General features: G+C 40.0%; 1 protein-coding gene across 2 annotated transcripts in view; it reads left to right on the top strand.

Annotated features, from left to right (window-relative positions):
* Nucleotides 1-20,689, top strand: part of LOC122491916 — a 58,405-nt gene extending 37,716 nt beyond the window's left edge. The window contains exons 8-11 of one of the 2 annotated variants that reach the window (XM_043595251.1): nt 2,640-2,766; nt 7,130-7,236; nt 19,463-19,575; nt 20,010-20,689. In XM_043595251.1, coding sequence (XP_043451186.1) covers nt 2,640-2,766; nt 7,130-7,236; nt 19,463-19,575; nt 20,010-20,021 — 359 coding nt within the window. In that variant the 3' untranslated portion in view covers nt 20,022-20,689. Of the gene's footprint in view, nt 1-2,639; nt 2,767-7,129; nt 7,237-19,462 lie in introns of both variants that reach the window. The other variant, XM_043595250.1, reaches the window with a different exon arrangement.

Here is a 20,689-nt window from a genome sequence, read left to right as displayed (position 1 = left end):
GAGTGCCACATGTGATCAGTATCCACGTCATTAATTATTCTGAGCAGTAAACTTAACTTTTCAAAGGCACTATGTTTGTGAAGAGATTTTATAAGTAGAAAAGTCATATCCTATTCGTGTTCATAAATGGTCTCAAGGCATTATTAGCTCCCTTGTACTTGGAAAAACAATAAACAGTGAGATAAAAGTTTCCACAGTATGATTACACTCTATACTCTATTATTCATTGATTCATTCATTTGTTCAATGGTTATTAAACACCCACAGTGTGTCAGATACCGTCCTAATATATTAGCACTGTTAAATTATTTACAACAGCTGTCATTTGCCATCATTCCCATGCCTTGGATGTAAGAACAAATACATTTGGACAAGTTAGGCTTACCCCCAATGAAACTAAATGATGGGCTAGTTTTCATCCCCCCAACTGTGTTTTGAAGGAAAATAACAAAAAGTCCAGCTATATCACCTTGCCCTAAAAAGTCATTCTCTTTCATGAATTGAAAACTTATACTTGGTTATCAGTGACTCTTCTCTCTTCCTTGTTCTTCCTACACACTAGATAGCGATCGCTTCATGTCAGCTTCAGATGGCAGGGAGTTTGTCTCTTCTGTTCCCTGTTGGATTCCCAGCACCTAGGACAGTGCCTGACATCTGGTAGAGCTCAAAAATATCTGTTGAAGGGGCGCCTGGGATGGGCATCTGACTTCGGCTCAGGTCATGATCTCACAGTCCTTGAGTTTGATCCCCACGTCGGGCTCTGTGATGACAGTACAGAGCCTGCTTAGGATTCTCTCTCTCTCTCTCTCTCTCTCTCTCTCTCACTCTCTCCCTCTCTCTCCCCCTCTCTCTACCCTTCCCCCCTTGCTCTCTTTCTCTTTCTCTCTCTCAAAATAAATAAATAAAATTTTAAACAAAGAACATACTCTTTTAAGAAAATGTGTTGAATGTTGAATGAATTCAAGTACAGATGAGTCCTGTCTAGCCCTTGGGATTAGGTTCTCAAGTCAGCATATTAGGCAAAATCAGTGTATAGCTAAATGATTCTTTACAATCCTTTAAACTGTACCCCAGTGTTTATAGCAGCACTTTCAACAATAGCCAAATTATGGAAAGAGCCTAAATGTCCATCAACTGATGAATGGATAAGGAAATTGTGGTTTATATACACAATGGAATACTACGTGGCAATGAGAAAGAATGAAATATGGCCTTTTGTAGCAGGGTGGATGGAACTGGAAAGTGTTGTGCTAAGTGAAGTCATACAGAGAAAGACAGATATCATATGTTTTCACTCTTACGTGGATCCTGAGAAACTTAACAGAAGACTATGGGGGAGGGGAAGGAAAAAAAATTATAGAGGGAGAGAGCCAAACCATAAGAGATTCTTAAAAACTGAGAATAACTGAGGGTTGATGGGGGGTGGGAGGGAGGGGAAGGTGGGTGATGGGTGTTGAGGAGGGAACTTGTTGGGATGAGCACTGGGTGTTGTATAGAAACCAATTTGACAATAAATTTCATGTTAAAAAATAAATAAACTGCCCACACAATAAATGTATAGAGGTATATTATTCCCAAGTCCCGTGCAGTTTCTTGCCAACTTTGGAACAGGTCATTGTTAGCTAAGCCCCAGATGAAGTAGTTGGCTAGTGTTTAGGGGGTTATATTGTACACAAAGCATATAATTTCAAACACTTGGAGGCAATCTGGTTTTGGGACCAGAGACTCAGATTTCCCATCTCACACTTACTGAGTGAATTAGCTGGCATGTCCATGGCTATTTATTCTTCTCCATCCTCTTCCTGTCTTTCTCTTTGCCAAACTCCTAAACTTGAATGGGTTATAAATTAAATGTGTACATGATGCCATTCCATAGCACTGAGTGACACTGAACTTCATAAAAGCTGAATGGACCAATGGGGGTAAATTAGATTCCAGGACCACTGACCTCAGTCATGAAGTCTACAAAGGCAAGATGGTTCTTTCTACCTCACATTTGTTCTCCTAGAGTTAAAAAAATGTGACAACTTTGCATATTCTGAATCCCTGGGTAAGGACTATCACTTCCCTAGGATCAGTGAACAACTTGCTTATCTTCTACTAGGAAATTTCTAGAAACATTGATTTTCCTCTTTAGCCAAAGTAAAGGCAACAAGTTAAATCTTAAGTGAGATTTCCTTTCATACAGAGCAATTTGGGGCTTGCTATTATAAAGAATAAAGGATGTACTGAGTACTTTTTTAAAGGATTTCTTAAATTACATCTATTTCCTTGACTATATTCCAAAATAAATCTACTCACATAAGTCAAATAAGTATAATCTTAAAAATAAAATCGGGGCGCCTGGGTGGCGCAGTCGGTTAAGCGTCCGACTTCAGCCAGGTCACGATCTCGCGGTCCGTGAGTTCGAGCCCCGTGTCGGGCTCTGGGCTGATGGCTCAGAGCCTGGAGCCTGTTTCCGATTCTGTGTCTCCCTCTCTCTCTGCCCCTCCCCCTTTCATGCTCTGTCTCTCTCTGTCCCCAAAAAAATAAATAAACGTTGAAAAAAAAATTAAAAAAAAAAAATAAAATCAACGTATCTGGTGGTAAGTGGGGGAGCTATTATCTAAAAATAACAAAATACTATTATTTTCTTATAGGAATCAAAAAAATTAAAGATTCGACTGGTCCTTGGTTAGTGAAATTGTATTTGGCAGATAATGGCATAGATGGAAAAGGAAAAGAAGGAGAAAATGGCTTGTTGGAATTCACTCAAATTTTAACATGGTGAGTAGAAAATTAAGAGGTTTTATTTGTTCACCTTCTAAAACTCGGTGCTTTAGTTAAATTGTAGGGACAACAATTTAATTGCAGTTTATTAATAGTGCTAAGTGAGGGTTTTTAGCTCTGAGAGGAAAGCAGGGACCCACCTTGGTCTTGGTTTGTGATCTTAAGGAAAATCCTGAAATCATAAAAATGGCAGACAGTTGTATGTGAGCCCACAAAGTGGTCCCAAAGACCTCACTAGAAGCCCCATTTTATGAAGTTGGCAACAGAGGAAAGGCAGGAGTTATGACCTCTAGATTTTTTTCCCCTAAAGTCAGCTATGTGACCTGAGGAAGAAAGGCAGACTACTCAAGTGTGAGCACTTTTTTGTTTTTGATTACAAAGTTGTCCCAAACTACTTAGGCAGAAAGAGCATTTCTCAAAAGCTCCTGGAAAACAGAATATTTTCTTGCCATGTTTATGCTGACAACCCTGGACATCTCTCTGTCCAGCTCTCCTGAATCCAAATACCCAGTGGGCCAAGCCACAAGTCAGCATTTGCAGCACAATAGGAAAGATTGCCCAGTAGAAGACTCCAGGTTATACCATGTCAGGATATTAGTACTTACAGCACCTTAGGGTAATCAAGGGCAACAGAACATGCCAAGGTTGGAAACTTGAGGTCTTGATTGATGGCCATTATTTTACCAGAAAAAGATTCTTTTTTTTTTTTTTTAATGTTTATTTATTTTTGAGAGAGAGAGAGAGAGAGAGAGAGAGAGCACAAATGGGGGAGGGGCAGAGAGAGAGGGAGACATAGAATCTGAAGCAGGCTCCAGGCTCCAAGCTGTCAGCACAGAGCCTGACACGGGGCTCAAACTCATGAGCTGTGAGATCATGTCCTGAGCCGAAGTTGGACTCCCAACCGACTGAGCCTCCCAGGCGCTCCTAAAGATTCTTTTTCTAATATGCTTTACTTCTTTATTTAGGAAAGTTAGGAATTTCCCACTTGGATAACTTTGCTGCTATTTTTATAATAATTATATTAATAAACTTCATTTTATTACCCTTTTAATATATTGTTAGATTTACTGTATTGCTGATGGTTTATCCTTTTGTATATTGCTAACATTTTGGTAAGAGTTTTCACATCAGTGTTCATGAGGACTATTGGTCTCTACTTTTCTTGTAATGTTTTCGTCTGGTTTGGGATCAAGGTGATTTTGGCCTTACAGAATGAGTTAGGAAGTGTTCCCTCCTTTTTTATTTTATGAAAGAATTTGTGTAGAATCAGCATTATTTTATCTTTAAATATTTGATGAAATTCACCAGTGAAGACATCTGGACCTGGAGTTTTCTTTATGAGAAGATTTTAACTACAAATTCAATTTCGTTAGTAGATAGAAGGCTATTCTGGTTATTTGGGGAGGAAGGTGTTAAGCTTCGGTAGTTTATGTCTTTCAAGCAATTTGTTCATTTTGGCTAAGTTTTCAAATTTATTGCCTTAAAGTTATTCATAATATTTCCTTTTCATCCTTTTCCTGTCTGGAGGATCTGCAGTGATGTATCCTCTTTTGTGCCTGACATTGATAATTTGTTTTTTTTCCCCCAATAAATGTGATTAGAATTTTATCTATTTTATTTATCTTTTCAAAGAACTCACTTTTGGTTTCCTCTAATGTTTTAGTTTTTTCCAATTTCATTGCATTATATTCTTATTTTTATTATTTCCTTTATTCTGTTTACCTTGGCTTTAATATGTGCTTTTCTTTCTAATTTATTAAAGTAGAAGCTTAAGTTATTGATTTTAAACTTTTTGTTTTTCTAATGTAAATGGTTATATTAATACCAAGGACTTTTTAATTGTATCCTGCAAATTTTGATACGTATTTTTATTGTCATTCAATTCAAACTATTTTCTAATTTTCCTTTTGATTTCTTTGACCTGTCGGCCTAGTTTCCACATATTTGTAAATGTTTCAAATATTTTTCTCTGGTTGATTTCTTATTAAATTCTGCTGTGATTGGAGAACATACTTGTTTTATGGCCCAGATTATGATCTGTCTTGGTAAATGTTCCATGTTTACTTGAAAAGAATGTGTATTCTGCTGTTTTTGGATGGAATGTGAATAAATGTCAATGAAGTTTAGTTGGTTGGCAGCATTGTTATGGTTTTCTGTATCTTTACAAATTTTCTGTTTACTTGTTCTATCAATTGTTGAGAGGAGAATTGTGACTTTGTTCATACCTCTTTGCAGTTTAATCAGTTTTGTTTTATATATTTTTAAGATCTTTTGTTAGGTGCAAAATATTTAAGATTAAGTCACTTGAAGAATTGGCCCATATTATCATGGAGTCCCTAGTAATATTTTTCTCTTGTCTCTGATAATATTCCCTTTTCTGAAATCTACTTTGATGAATATTAATATAGTCACTTCAGCTTTCTTTGGATTAATGTTAATATGATATACCTCTCTCTGTCCTCTTACTTTTAACCTATCTACGTTTTTATCATAATTTCTCTGTAACTCAGTTTCCTCTTTTGTAAAAATGGGGATAATAATAGTGTCTAACTCAAGAGATTCTTATAGGGTTAAATTAGATCATGGAAGGTGCTAAATATAGTGCCTAGGGCTCCAGCAAGTACCTTTATACAAATTAGAAAAAGAGCCTCTCTGGGCAGATGAGTTAAAAAACGTACCACCTCTGGCCAATGAGTGGGAGGAGTTAACCTTTCTAGGTCTATGCTCCAGGGCCCAGGACTTGACCAGCAAAGCTTGGCAGATTTCAGCTCCACTCCTACCCTTGGAAGGCCCATTTGTGCTGGGCGCAAGTGCTTAAGCATGTGGGTGGCCCTCATCACATGTGATGTATAAAGGACCGTAATTCATGCGAGGCTGAATAGCATAGTGATTAAATCCTTGGCCTCTGGAATCAGAGTTAGATGTAAAATTGTCGACTTGTGATGTTTGTCTTCAACATTCTTCATTCTCTTCCTGCTTCCTTCTGAAGCATCCCTGTTCTCACCCATCTTACCTGAAGGAATTGGATATAGGCAGGCAGTTCAGGAAGCCAAAGCCAGGCAAGTCCTGATTAGACAGGCTATTTAGGAGAGCAAGACCTTTGAGAGGGAGAGTCTGGCGGAACCACTCAGCCCCACCCTTGAATTCTGGCTGCTGAATCAATAGAAAATGTGTACAGGGAGCAAGAGAATGACCTTGTATTCACTACTGATCCTAACTAAAATTTCATATCCTCAGTGTGTGGTAAGGACTCAAAATTGTTTTATTGGAAGTCAGATGATAATTTCTTTCAGAGCAGAGGCCATGAGTTAAATTCGTTTAATCCCTGCAATGTTAGACATAATATGCATTTAATAAGCCTGTACTCAGTATGATAGCATCATTGATACTGAATTTTGCAAGATATTTTCACAGGAACTGCTTCATTCTGTTTTCACCACAACCTTATGAAATAGGCAGAACAGCCAATTTGGAGGCCAGTTTTACAGATGAGAAAGGTGAGAGAGGACGCATGACCTGCCCATGACTACATGGTTGACAGGAGGTATAAGCTAACCAGGAACCCAGGCCTTCACCCAGATTTCATGTCCATTCATCATGCCAGAGATTCCCCAAGACCAGTTGTCAGGCCAGTGCTAGGGCATGAAGGAATTTTCAATAATCCTCAAAGAGATTAGAAAAAAAAAAAAAAGACAGATGGTGTGTTCATTTTTCATAAAGCTAAACTTACTCAATTTTATTTATTTATTTATTTTTTAATATATGAAATTTATTGTCAAATTGGTTTCCATACAACACCCAGTGCTCATCCCAAAAGGTGCCCTCCTCAATACCCATCACCCACCCTCCCCGCCCTCCCCCCCCGATCAACCCTCAAAAACTTACTCAATTTTAAATGCAATCCTTTATTTTGAGACTATGCCCTTCCTAATTTCATGTAAAAATATTTGTTCTTTTATTTATTGACAAGGTGAGAATTGCTATTTATTTGACATACTAAAAGTTGCCAAACCATTCCCTCCCAAGTTTTTGACATTTTACTGGTGTGCAAAATCTAAAAGACTGGGAAACCCTGCACAACCCCCACATCTTATGAATAAATAAATGAATGGAATATTGAAGGCAACTAAGTCTTTATCCTACCAACTTGCTGAAGGGGGCCATCCAATCTAGAGAGATTAAATTGGAAAAGCCTGAATTCAGGATATCTTCAGTTTTCAAATTGGGTCAGTGCATCATCTTTGGAAGTGGGGTCAAGGAGAGTATTGAGGACCTAAGAAGAAAGATCATACTCCATAATAAGTGGATTGAGTTTCTTTGAGTAACATTGCCATTTTGATTTGTCATTTTCTTTGTCCAGCCTGATCAAATACTCTGCTCACTTAAGGGAAATTGACCTTGGAAACAATGTCCTGGGAGAAATGGCTGCTACTGACATACTTGAAGCATTAAGAGCCAGAAAGACAGGTAGAGTGTTTTCAGTTTGTGTTCCTCTCCACTTGTCCACATCCATTCACTCCTAAATGCTATTCTACTCACAGCTTGCTCTACTTTTTTCATTAAATAACTGGTCTGAGCTAAGTGATAACCAAGAGCACTATCATAAACCGCCTACCCTTGTACCAATTTGCCCAGTGATTTGCACAGAGTTCAAGAACTTCTAGGATGTCATATGTCATCTTTGACCTAAGTACAGTAGTCTCCCCTTATGCGTGGGGGACATGTTCTAAGATCCCCAGTGGATGCCTGAAACTGCAGATAGGATCAAACCCTGTATGTACTAGGTTTTTTCCTATGAATACATACCTATGACAGTTTAATTTATAAATTAAGCACAGAAAGAGATTAACAATAATAACTGATAGTAAAATAGAATGCTTATGATAGTATACTCTAATTAAAGCTATGTGGGGGTGCCTCGGTGGCTTAGTCGGTTGAGCGTCCAACTCTTGATTTTGGCTGAGGTCATGCTCCCAGAGTCATGGGATTGAGGCGTTGGACTCCATGCTGAGTGTGGAGACTGCTTAAGATTCTCTCTCTTGGGGTGCCTGGGTGGCTCAGTCGGTTAAGTGTCCGACTTCAGCTCAGGTCATGATCTCAGAGTTTATGGGTTCGAGCCCTACATCAGGCTCTGTGCGAACAGCTCAGAGCCTGGAGCCTGCTTCAGATTCTGTGACTCCCTTTCTCTCTCTTTCTGTCTCTGCCCCTCCCCTGCTTGTGCTCTCTCTCTCTCTCTCTCAAAAAATAAATAAACTTAAAAAAAAAAAAAGATTCTCTCTCCCCCACTTCCTCTCTCTCCCGCTCATGCTCTATAAATAAATAAATACATACTATGTGAAAATGGCTTGCCTCTCTCTCACAATATCTTACTGTACTGGAGTCACCCTTGTAATGATGTGAAATAACAAAGCCTACGTGAGGAGGTGAAGTGAGGAGAATGACAGGCATTAAGCTCCTACTGACCTTCTGATGACTCCTCAGAAGGAAACCCATCTGCTTCCTGACTGCCGATGACTGAAACTGTGGAAAGAGAAAGCCCAGATAAGGGGGTGGGGGATGGGGCTACTGTAACGATTGTCATTAGAGTGAAATTTTCTCAGTTGCTCTTTCTTTTCCCTCTCTTCTCTCAGTCTCACTTATTCTCTGAGGGACTCTGTCCTATTCTCTATTCTCCTTCCCAACCCACCTGCAGATATTCCTCCAGATAGCAATTGGAAAACTCAGGTGACATCTCTCATAAGATTCTGATGTGCTTTCTGGACCATCAAAGATGGCTTCAATTTGATTGGCATCGGGAGAGCAGTAAGGGTGGTTTATGACCGTGTAATCCTTTGAAAATGAGAGACTCACATATGGAATGAGTTATTTATTACACATTGGCCAACGCTGCCCTCTTCCTTTCATTAATATGCATGACCAGAATTAACGATAGCCATACTTAACAGCTGACAGAGGGATGAAGTAACGCCATTTTTTTTTTTAATTTTTTTTTTCAACATTTATTTATTTTTGGGACAGAGAGAGACAGAGCATGAACGGGGGAGGGGCAGAGAGAGAGGGAGACACAGAATCGGAAACAGGCTCCAGGCTCTGAGCCGTCAGCCCAGAGCCCGACGCGGGGCTCGAACTCACGGACCGCAAGATCATGACCTGGCTGAAGTCGGACGCTTAACCGACTGCGCCACCCAGGTGCCCCGAAGTAACGCCATTTTAAATAAAGTTCTATGAAAGACATATAAACATATTTGAACATCCAAATTCAGTGTTTAAAAGGGGGAAAGAGATGTACATGGGTGGCTCAGTCAGTTGAGTGTCCAACTCTTGATTTGGCTCAGGTCATGATCCCGGGGTCTTTTGATGGAGCCCCGTGTAAGGCTCCACTCAGAGCCTGCTTAAGATTCTCTCTTTCTCTCTCTCCCTCTTAAATAAAAATTTTTAAAAAGGGTGGGGGAGAAATCTTGGTGCATTATCTGGCAGGTTATGTGGAGAGAATTAAGTAGTAGAAGTATTGGTCTTTGTCATCTCTTCAATAAAATGATCTTAGAGACATGGCATAGTTTTAGGTTGCATTTTTTTTTTAACAGTGGCAGTTTTACAAGAATTACACTATTACTTCACCAATAGTGAAGTAATCACCACTTTAAAACTAAAACCATCAGGGTGCCTGAGTGGCTCAGTAGATTAAGTGTCTGACTTTGGCTCAGGTCATGATCTCACAATTCATGAGTTTGAGGCCCCGCGTCAGGCTCTGTGCTGACAGCTTAGAGCCTGGAGCCTGCTTCGGATTCTATGTCTCCCTCTCTCTCTCTCTCTGCCCCTCCCCTGCTCACACTCTCTGTCTCTCTCTCAAAAATAAAAATAAAAGATTAAAACTACTGCATTGCCATTTCTTCACAAGCCAATCAAATGATTCCAAGATTTTTAAATTTTTTTTTTAACGTTTATTTATTTTTGAGACAGAGAGAGACAGAGCATGAACAGGGGAGGAGCAGAGAGAGAGGGAGACACAGAATCTGAAACAGGCTCCAGGCTCTGAGCTGTTAGCACAGAGCCCGACGTGGGGCTCGAACTCACGGACCGTGAGATCGTGACCTGAGCCGAAGTCGGACGCTTAACCGACCGAGCCACCCAGGCGCCCCAAATGATTCCAAGATTTTTAAATTATCCCTTTATTTTGGAGAAACAAAACATCTTCCTAGTCCATTTGAATTGAATTCAAATTCAATGGAATTATTAAAAATAATTTAAATTTAACTTTAATTTGAGCTTAATAAACTGAAAGCAGGTTAATGATTTCATTTGGTTTTCCTTAGTATGGGAGTAACTTACTATACCCTGTGGCAAAAGATATTATAAAATACCACAGGCAGTGTTCTGATCTTTATTGTAGTTAAGTGCTAATGATGGGCAGTCTCAGATGATTTGACGGAAAATGATTCTCATTGAGTACTTATTTGGAACTGCAAAACATTGTGCTTGCTTAGTAAATAGTTCAATTTGCATAAGTAGGGAAGACAATTATGAAATACCCACCTGAAAATACAGATTCTCATTTAAAAAGCATTTAAAAACAACTTACAGTTCAAGGAAGTATTAATTTCCCAAATATAGTAGTATATATCATGAGTAGCTTTAATACATCCACATTTTGAACCAAAATAATTATAACTTGTTTCCACGGAGCACCTCAGATTGTTAGAAAGACTCCTCAAAACAGGGTTAGCTGATTGGATTCTACAGGGAAATCTCTTGCCATTTAGCCTTAATGGTATCCTTTTAAACATTAAAAGCAATGAGTGATATCACTGATTATAGAACTAATGTTCTTCTTTTGATTGCTTTTGTGTTCTTATCATTTGCAAGTTAACAAGCTAATTTCTAATTCTACTTCTTTCATGAGATCCAAATTAATAGCCTAAAGTAATTTATTTGCCTACCAAGGAATTCTTATTGAACTACCTTTAATGATGGAACACACACAATGAAAGCTTCCTCAGAAACATCAGCAACCTCACTTGTTACAAAAAAAAAAAAAAAAAAAAAAAAAAGCAGAGGGTTGAACTGTCTACATCTTATAGGGTTGCTTTTTGACTAATTAAAAAAAAAAACAAAACCAGAATACTTAAGGATCGTTTCACTTATTCATTCTTACTGATTTATTTATTTATTTCAACATGAATTTATTAATGCTGTAGAGCAAGGCCAAAGGGCCCACGGTGACCACTGAGCTGAATGCAAACAGGCTCACGAAGCGACCCACCTCTAAATAACCATAGGCCCTAACTAACCAATTACCAGTGGGCACAGTTCCTAAAATTATCAAAAAGGGAAAATTCCATACATTTCCTACCTCCTCACTGTGCTCTGTAACTGTGGCTCCTCACCCGTGCTTCGTTACAGTGTCTCCTTTGCTGTCTTGCCTACTGCTTCCTTACAATGTATTCAGTAAACTTTTATCTCTTTTGTTCTGCCTTGGGTGAACTCTTTTATCGCCTGTGCCCCTGGCCTCCACCCAATCGGAGTGCCCCACATTTGATGGCTACTCCATCTGATTGGGACAACCCACAAATGCCAGGCCTTGTTTGAGTTAAGCAGTGAATTCCTGCTTTCATGGATCTTACTTCCTAGTGAATGACAGTAAACCAACTATCAAAAGAAGTAAAATACACATTATTGTATATCGGATATCAGATAGGGATCATACTTAAGGGAAAAATAAAGCAAGAAAAGGAGATAAAGCATATGTGTCAGGGGTTGGGAGTTTTAGTTAGGATAGCCAGAGAAGGCTGTACGAAGAAGAAACATTTGAGTGAAGGCCAGGTGTGAGGGAGCAAGCCATGTGTATCTGGGGAACGAGAATTCCAGGTAAGCCGAACAGCGAGTGCAAAGGCTTATGGCAGGAGGCTACCTGGTGTGTTCTAAAACCAGTATGGAAGCCAACATGGGTGGAGTGGAGTGAGAGGTAATGGGAGAGTCATAGGACAAAAAAAAAAATTCCAAGAAGTAAGCATGGAGGGCAAGGGGCCTTCTAGGCAATTATGATAACTTTAGTTTTTAACTCTATTGAGAATGGGAAGGCATTTGAGAATTTTGAGAGGAGTGACCTGATCTGACCCACATCTCAGCAGGATTACTCTAGCTCTATGTTGAAAATACATTGGAGGAGAGGTGAGGACAGAAAAAGGAAGACCAGTTAGGGATTTTTCCCTAGAAAAATTAAATAGCCCTTTAGCAGACCTAGCACACCCAGCATGGCAGAGAATGAGAGTGAAGTAAGAAGCTGAAAAGAGGAGGATTAGGGAAAATTCTACACACTCAACACTTGGGACACAGCCTTTACCATTACTGCAGCCTTCTTTGTCTGCCCTGCTTCCGGAGGCCAAAAGCCATGTAGAAGACTGGGGTATTCTTTGAAAACTGGATAGGCCCAGAGAAAGGAAAAACAGGTGCTGACACCTGGCCATGCCCTCATCATTCAAAGAAGCCCAGCAGGTAAGCAAGCCCTGCTCCTACAGAGGAGCTTCCCATAAGCCTTTGGATGCCTCATGCTTCACTGTGAACAGAAATCCGAACATCTCCAGATACTTGAGGCAATAGTTTGATATAGGAAACCAAGCCTGAGAGAAAAAAGGGAACTCTGAAGATAAAGAGACAATACAGAAAATTAAGAAATTAGTTATGACTCCTCCCAGTGAAACAGGCATAATGCATCTGTGAAACAAGAACAGGATGCTATGAAAAAAGAATAATCAGAAAATAAGAAAAAGTTCTTGTCAAGTAAAAATGATAGCCAAAATAAAAATTTCAAAATGAATGTTGAAAGATGAATTCAAACAAGGCTTTAAAAAGTAGAACAAAAATAGGAAGATGAAAAATTAGAATATATTAGAGGGGATCAGTCTGTGAACACCAATATTTAACTCATAGTTCAGAAAGAGTGAACAGAGAAAAGTGGGGAGAGGGCATTATCAAATAATTATCAAATAAATCAAGAACTTTCCCAGAACTAACAGACATAAATCTGTATATTGAAAGAGCCCATTGAGTGCCCTGCACAGTGAATGATAAAAGCTATATCACCATGGCATTTAGAACACTAGGAATAAAGGGCAAAGTCTAACAATTACAGATAAATACTGTATATTCCGTACAAAGGACTGAGAATCAGCATGAACTCAGACTTCTAACCAGAAGCTAGAAACAATGAGGCACTGCCATGAAAACTCTATGAGAACTTTATACATTCCCAACTTCTAACCAAGTATGAGGATAAAGTAGTTTTCAGTACACAAGAACTCAAACTCTTTGCCTCCTCTGTTTCCTAGGAAGCTCCCAGAGAACACATTTGAGCAAAATGAGAATAAACCACAAGGATGAAGAATCCAGAATCCAGAAATCAGGAGAACCAATACAGAAAAGTAGAAAAGAGAGTCCCAGGGGCACCTGACTGGTCCAATTGGTTAAGTGACTCTTGATTTTGGCTCAGGTCATGATCTCACCATTTGGTTTGTGAGATTGAGCCCTCATCGGGCTCCACGCTAATGGCTCCACGCTAAAGAGCCTGCTTGGGATTCTCTCTCTCTCTCTCTCTCTCTCTCTCTCTCTCTCTTTTTCCTCTCCCCTACCTCCCTTTCTATCTCTGTGCCCCTCCCCTGAGCTCTCTCTTAAGATAAATAAACTTAAAAGAAAAAAAAAAAAAGAAAAGAAAACAGAATCCCAGATGATGGTTGAACGTCAGAACTAGTCCAAATGGACAGAAAAATAGAAGACTTTGGAAAGGAGGAATACTGTGGTAAAAAATGAATCGAACTTTGGAAATACTTAAGTATTTTGCAAGAAATACTAATGGGTGTATGAAAAATAAAAGAAATTGGGGAAAATATTTAGAATTGGTACACAGGAAACTGTGCAAATGAAAAATTAACACTATTAACTCAGAAGAAAGTTATATAATTGGGGCACCTGACTGGCTCAGTCAGTAGATCATGTGATTCTTGATCTCAGATTGTTCAAGCCCCACATTGGGTGTAAAGATTACCTAAAAATAAAATCTTAAAAGTTTTATGAGTAAGAAAAATACTGTGAACGAAATATATATGACCATACCAGTCAATACAACAAGTGTTGATTTAACTAAAAATTTTGAAATAGAACTGTTGAGAGGTTTGGTGAGAAGATGGGATAACAGTCAATACATAAAATGTTTAATGGAAATATCATATAATATAAAAAGCACTTTCTTTGGAGTAAGGCAGCAAATCTCATGAAAAACAGCTGAATGAATGAGTATCAAGGAGGGCGCTTGTGATGAACACTGGGTGTTATGTGTAAGTGATAAATCACCAGATTCTGCTCTTGAAATCAATATTACTGTATATGTTAACTAACTAGAATTTAAGTAAAAACGTGAAACCAAAAAAAAAATAATAATACAAAAGAAAAAAAACAACAGCTGAATGAGTTAAAAGTGGTTTTCTTTGGAGAAGAAGCCTGAGGGAAGGGAAAGGGTCTGTTGTTTTTCAGTATGAACTTTTTAGCCCTGTTTGATTTTTTAGCTATATGTATGCATTACTTTGATTACATTTTTAGAGAATTGAAAAGTGCATAGCTTTTTAAAAAAATCTTTTTCAATGTTTATTTTTGAGAGACAGAGAGAAAGAGAGACTGGGGGAGGGGGAGAGAGAGAGAGAGGGAGACACAGAATCCGAAGCAGGCTCCAGGCTCCAAGCTGTCAGCACAGAGCCCAACATGGGGCTCAAACCCACGAACTGCGAAATCATGACCTGAGCTGAAGTTGGACGCTTACCTGACTGAGCCACCCAGGCGCCCCAAGTGCATAGCTTTCTACCATGTGATTCATTGTTATATAATTCCATGTCAATATCTAATACTATCTGAAATCACCTCAGCTTCCACTAAGGAACTGAAGGCCTCACACGCTATAGAGCATTGCCGTATGGCTAGAGTTTTGTAAAGAAAAGCGAAAAGGATGACCAAAAGTGTGGTGTTCAGGGAACATGACAGTCTTTTGTGAGTTTGGCTGCCACATGAATGCTCTGAGGCCTTAAGCTGGCCCCGCCTGCCATACTCCTGGCCCCATTTTAAGTGGTTTGCAGCCCCTGGCACTACTCACAGATGAGCCATGCATCCCACACTGCTCCCTCAGCTTCACAGTGATCAAGACTTTAGACCTTGTTTTCCTATTGAAGCTCTGTCCTCCTCTACATTTGTGCTTGCCTTTTTTTTTTTTTTTTTTAATAACTCTGAGTTTTGTTTTTCTCCATGACGATGATTTATACCTATTTGCTGTTAAATTCTGCATCAGTGAGAGATGATGTTTGGCTACATGGAACAGAACCAGCTATAGTGGCTTAATCAAGTAGAGGAAGACTGAGCAGGTACAGATGTGCCCCAACATCATTCCTTTCTCTTTCTCCACCATCTGCCTTAGCAGGTGGTTTTTATCCTCATAGTTTTAAGGTGGCTGCTTCACTGAAAGCCTCCCATCTCCATTCCAGACCAGAAGAAGAAGAAAGGGACAAGGAGATAGTGCTGGTACCTGTATGAGGGAATCTCAGAAATCCTCAGCAACTTTTGCTTATTTGCAGTTGGCCAGAAGCATGTCACATGCTCGTCCCTAATTTTTAACTGGGAACATTGCTGCCATAAGAAAAATGTGAGCTCTGTTAGAAAATAAGGTCAGAGGCGCCTACGTGGCTCAGTCATTTAAGCGCCTGACTCTTGGTTTAGGCTCAGGCCATGATCTCACCATTTGTGGGTTCAAGCCCCACATCAGGCTTGCACTGACAGCACAGAGCCTGCTTGGGATTCTCTCTTCCCCTCTCTCTACCCCTCCCCTGCTCACATCCTCTCTCCCTTTTTCTCTCTCAAAATAGATAAAGAAAATAAGAAAGAAAGAAAGAAAGAAAGAAAGAAAGAAAGAAAGAAAGAAAGAAAGAAAGAAAGAAGGAAGAAAGAGAAAAAAAGAAAGAAAGAAAGAAAGAAAGAAAGAAAGAAAGAAAGAAAGAAAGAAAAAAAGAAAATAAGGTCAGAAAAGATATTAGGCAGGGAACTAGAAGTATTTGCCTTAAGCTCTTTTAGATTGCAATAAATAGGTCCAATGGTCCTTTCTACCCTAGACGTGGTCAAAGAGGCCTTTGCAGCCAGTGACCCCTCTGGAGTGGCCCAAGTGAGACACCAAGGTCTATATTAGACATTTGGCATGGCCCCTCACGTCACCTAGCAGACTTATGTCTATATAACCTGCTGCTCTACAAGGAAACATGGAAGACACTGGGCCAAAATCAGACCCAGGAAACATGAAGGGCTACTGCTCAACCTCTCAATCTAGGCACGCTCCTGGAGACTTCTTGCCCTAGATTTTGTTATGGCCCAGCCCCACCCTGAGGTTCCAGAGCAACTTTCCCTGCGACCCCACCTGATTTTTTGTGACGACCTGTATGTAGGATGGAATGACCCCAGCACACCAAGCATCAATAAGCACTGCTCACCAGAGGAAAACATCCAAATAGGACACTGACTTTGCTTCTCTTCCAGGCACATATGTACCACTCAAGCCCCCAGCGACATGGTTTCTGGTCCTTTCCAAGCCTTGAAATTACAAACTGTATTGTCTTATACCTCCTGGTCCCTTAGCCATATTCATCCACCTTGCCCTCCACTACCTCTTACTGTGCCCAGCCTGATTTGTTCTCACAACCTTACAACCATTTTCATGTTTCAACCTCAACTGACCCTCTGGAGGTGACATTCAGTACTATTTTTAAGGTTCATAATTTTCCTCTCAACCATACGTCTTACTTACCTGTCTGCTTCTAGCCTCTTCCTGGTGTATCCTGGCCTCCACAAACTACAGCTTGAGGCACCTGTGATGCAAACAGGACCTGGACATTTGGCTAGATGAGAAACAGGAAGGGGGAGAAGGGCAAGTGCCATGGGAAATAAAAGAAGGATGGGCTGACACAGGCTCTCGGAATGGCATACTAGGTATTTGAGTCTTATTATTCTGACTCCAGTTTTGATGTGTGGGCGTAGGTCTTTCCCCTGGCCACGAAACAACTGCCAAATGTGAGCGGGGTGTCCTACAATTCAACTCAATTCTGACCCTACCTATCTGGAGATAGCATTAGATTCCACAGGTTAAGGGCTCTGTCATACGAGACTATCCCCTCCCCTCCACCACCATTTTAGACACCAATCACAAGTCCAAGTTGTTACTGTGCTTCTGACTGACAGGCTGTAAATCTGAGGTTCTCATGACCCCCTCCTTGAGTTTTATTAATTTGCTAGAACAGCTAATAGGACTCAGGAAACCAGTTTATTTACTGGATTACTGGTTTATTACAAGGATATTAAATCAATAGCCAGATGAAGAGATATTTAGAGGGTGAGGTCTCAAACAAAGGAGCTCTGTCCTCATGGAGTTTGGGGCCCAGCATGGTGGCACACAGAAGCATTCTGGTTTCCCAACCTGGAAGCTCTTTGAATCCTGTCCTTTGGGTTTTTATGGAGGTTTCATACATAGGCATGATTGATTAAATCCTTGACCACTGGTGATTGATTCAGCCTCTAGCCCCTTTCCCCTCCCTGGAAATCAGGGGGTAGGACTGAAGGTTTTAACCCTCTATTTATGGTTGGTTTCCCTTGGCAACCAGCCCCATCCTTAGGTGCTATCCAAAAATCACCTCATTATCTTAAACTCCAGTGTGGTGGAAAGGGGCTTGTTATGAATTATAAGGCACCCATTTCCCCTTTGTGGCTCTAAGGTGTTTTCAGGAACTGAGAACAAGGGACCAAATGATTTATTTTTCAAATCTTCTTTTTTAAATGAATTCCAGTGTGGCTAACATAAGTGTTATATTAGTTTCAGGTGTACCATATAGTGATTGAACAATTCTCTACATTACTCAGTGCTCATCATGATGTGTACTTTTTAACCCCCGTCACCTATTTCACCCATTCCCCACATACGCCTAAGAGACCAAAGCTTATAAGAAAAGATGCTCCCATTGCTCTTATTGCTCAGGAAATTCCAAGGGTTTGGGAGCCAAGAACCACGGACAAAGACCAAATATATATGAGAAATATGAGTGACCAAATATATATATTTCTTCTAATCACAATATCGCAGGTCTTTATAGGAAAATCAGTGAGAAATCTTGGTCTCAAGTGATACAAGACCAACTCAAACTGATTTAAGTACACACACACACACACACACACACACAAATTGTTGACCCATATAACTAAAAGCCCATGGGTGGTTCTAGCTACAGGTCCAGGTGGATTCAGGGGCTCAAGTAACACTACCTACCTTCATCTCCTGGAAGTTCTGCTTCTGTGTTGAGTATATTCTCAAGCAGGTTCTTCCCGCACAGTGGCAAGTTGGGTAGCACTAGCTAGTTTACATTGTGCCAGTTTAATCTAAGAAAGAGCCTTTCTCCTGATTTCATTGGACCATCATGAGTCACATGCATAGCTGTTAACACATCACTGTGCCAGGGAGAATAAATCCACTAATTGATCAGATTTGGGTTATGTGCCTGTCTAGCCTGAGAGCACAGGGGAGTGGAACCCCAAAGTAAATTTGAGATTCTGTTCCAGAAAGAAGCTAAAATGCAAGCTGGACAAGAAAAACCAAGAGAGGTCCACTAAAGATGAAGGGCCAGGGGAGCGTGTGTAGGTCAGTCGGTTAAGTGGTGACTCTTGATTTCTGCTCAGGTCGTGATCTCGCAATTCGAGCCCCATATCTCGCTCTGCACTCACAGTGCAGAGCCTGCTTAGGATTCTCTCTCTGTCCCTTCCCTGCTCATGCTCAATCTCTCCCCCTCAAAAAAAAAAAAAAAAAAAAAAAAAAAAAAAAAAAAGATGATGAGCCAATAAAGTATTAGAGGCAATGAAAGACAAGATTAGAATTTCACTTTCAGATGATTAATCTGGAAGTAGAGCCCAGAATGGATTTGGGGCTGGGAAAGTCTGAGGCTAGGAAGACCAGTTAGAAGGCCACTGGAATTATCCAGGTAAACATATGACAGTAGGAATGGAAAAGAAAGGACTAGGGTAAGAAGTTATTACAGAAATAAATTGTTATGGATCACTCACATTAAGAGGGAGGGGTGTCTGGGTGGCTCAGTCCGTTGAGCCTCCAACTGTTGATTTTGGCTCAGATCATGACCTTGTGAGATCAAGCCCCACGTCGGGCATCAGACTCCCCACAGGGTGTGGTGCCTGCTTGGGATTCTCTCTCTCCCTCTCAAAATAAATACAGAAACGGGGCGCCTGGGTGGCGCAGTCGGTTAAGCGTCCGACTTCAGCCAGGTCACGATCTTGCGGTCCGCGAGTTCGAGCCCCGCGTCGGGCTCTGGGCTGATGGCTCAGAGCCTGGAGCCTGTTTCCGATTCTGTGTCTCCCTCTCTCTCTGCCCCTCCCCCGTTCATGCTCTGTCTCTCTCTGTCCCAAAAATAAATAAATGTTGAAAAATAAATAAATAAATAAATAAATACAGAAACAACTATATAGATATAGATATAGGGAAAAGGTATTAAGTGAAAGGAATATTGCCCAGTTAATAAGAATGTGGGAGAATGCCCCTCTCAGAAGCCCCAGACTTACTCCATTAAATGGAGTTGTGAAATATCTTACGCATTTACTATTATGTTCTTTCCCCCATCAGGTAAATGTCCAGTCTTAAAAATTACAGTCACTCCTCAAATCTCTTCAGAAACCTTCAGATCTATTTGGAAAAATAGCAAGAAATCTAGTATCACCTGTAAAAAGAAGAAAAAGGTATGCTCTCGGATGTCTGTGTCTGTGAATTTCAGCCACCAGGGAGTGCTGTATGGATTCCTGGGCACTAAACGGGTAGATGCCATCTTCAGCAGATTTTGCACTTGATAAAATCATGAGAATTTTGGTTCTGGGTAACAGTATCCTTGTGATGGATGATGATTGGACAAAGGACAAGTAGTAAAGGAACAACATAGTTCCCTCAAATGTTAGTGCAAATCTTGCCTCCTGTTTTCAACTTTCCCACTTCCCACCCGAATCCTGGTTCCTGTTAGCTTATTGTGGATTTGAAATGGTGAATTTACTCAAACTATTTATGAAGCATGTGGGATCTATTAGGGGGTAATGATTTACATATGTTTGCTCTTTATTGTATGAAGTTGAACTTCCTTTTTTTTTTTTTTAATTTTTGATTCTTGTTCATTATTTCACAGGCTAAAAACTGAATGTGGATGCCATATCTTTTTATGGGTGCTATCTATCTTCATAGCCTAGAAAGATATTGCTTGTTCAATAATAATAGTTTTCACTGGAACCGTGCCTCTTTCAAGTTCTAAATTTTGATGACTATTTTATGAAAGTTCAAAGTAGTGTTAATCCTATTATGCTTGTCATTTTCGAAAATGTGGGTTTCACAAGTTGGCCTTAGTAAAAATAGGTAGGATTCTTCTCTGGGGCTTCTTATGTGCATGTGAAATTTATAATTTAAAGGAAGTCGTGATCTTTAAGAAAGAAAGAAAGAAAGAAACTACTTCCATAAGTATATCTATAGTTGGGAACAATAGGAATATTTGGAAGTAATAACCACTTTCTGAAAGACAGCATCTCCCAAAATGGGGATCTTCCCCAAATGAGGAAACTTCTAATCACTTTATCCCCCTGCCCCATGAAGATATCTGCTCCATGGGAAAGGCAAGAGGTACGGTTGACCGATGTATGGATGATAAATTGGATTAGGTTAAAAGTCATATGTATGACAATATGGTTCAGGGATGAAAAACATGGACTGGGGAATGAAATGGACTGAAATTTTCTGGAAAACTGCTGCTTTCCAGGTGTATGACATTAGCCAAGTCAGTGGGCCTCGCTGAGCCTCAGTTTTCCCTGATGCAAG

The sequence above is a fragment of the Prionailurus bengalensis genome, chromosome C2 (assembly GCF_016509475.1).
Source record: "Prionailurus bengalensis isolate Pbe53 chromosome C2, Fcat_Pben_1.1_paternal_pri, whole genome shotgun sequence".
In the NCBI taxonomy this organism is placed as follows: domain Eukaryota; kingdom Metazoa; phylum Chordata; class Mammalia; order Carnivora; family Felidae; genus Prionailurus; species Prionailurus bengalensis.
Note: the sequence above shows the minus strand (reverse complement) of the source record. Positions and strands in the feature narration are given on the sequence as shown.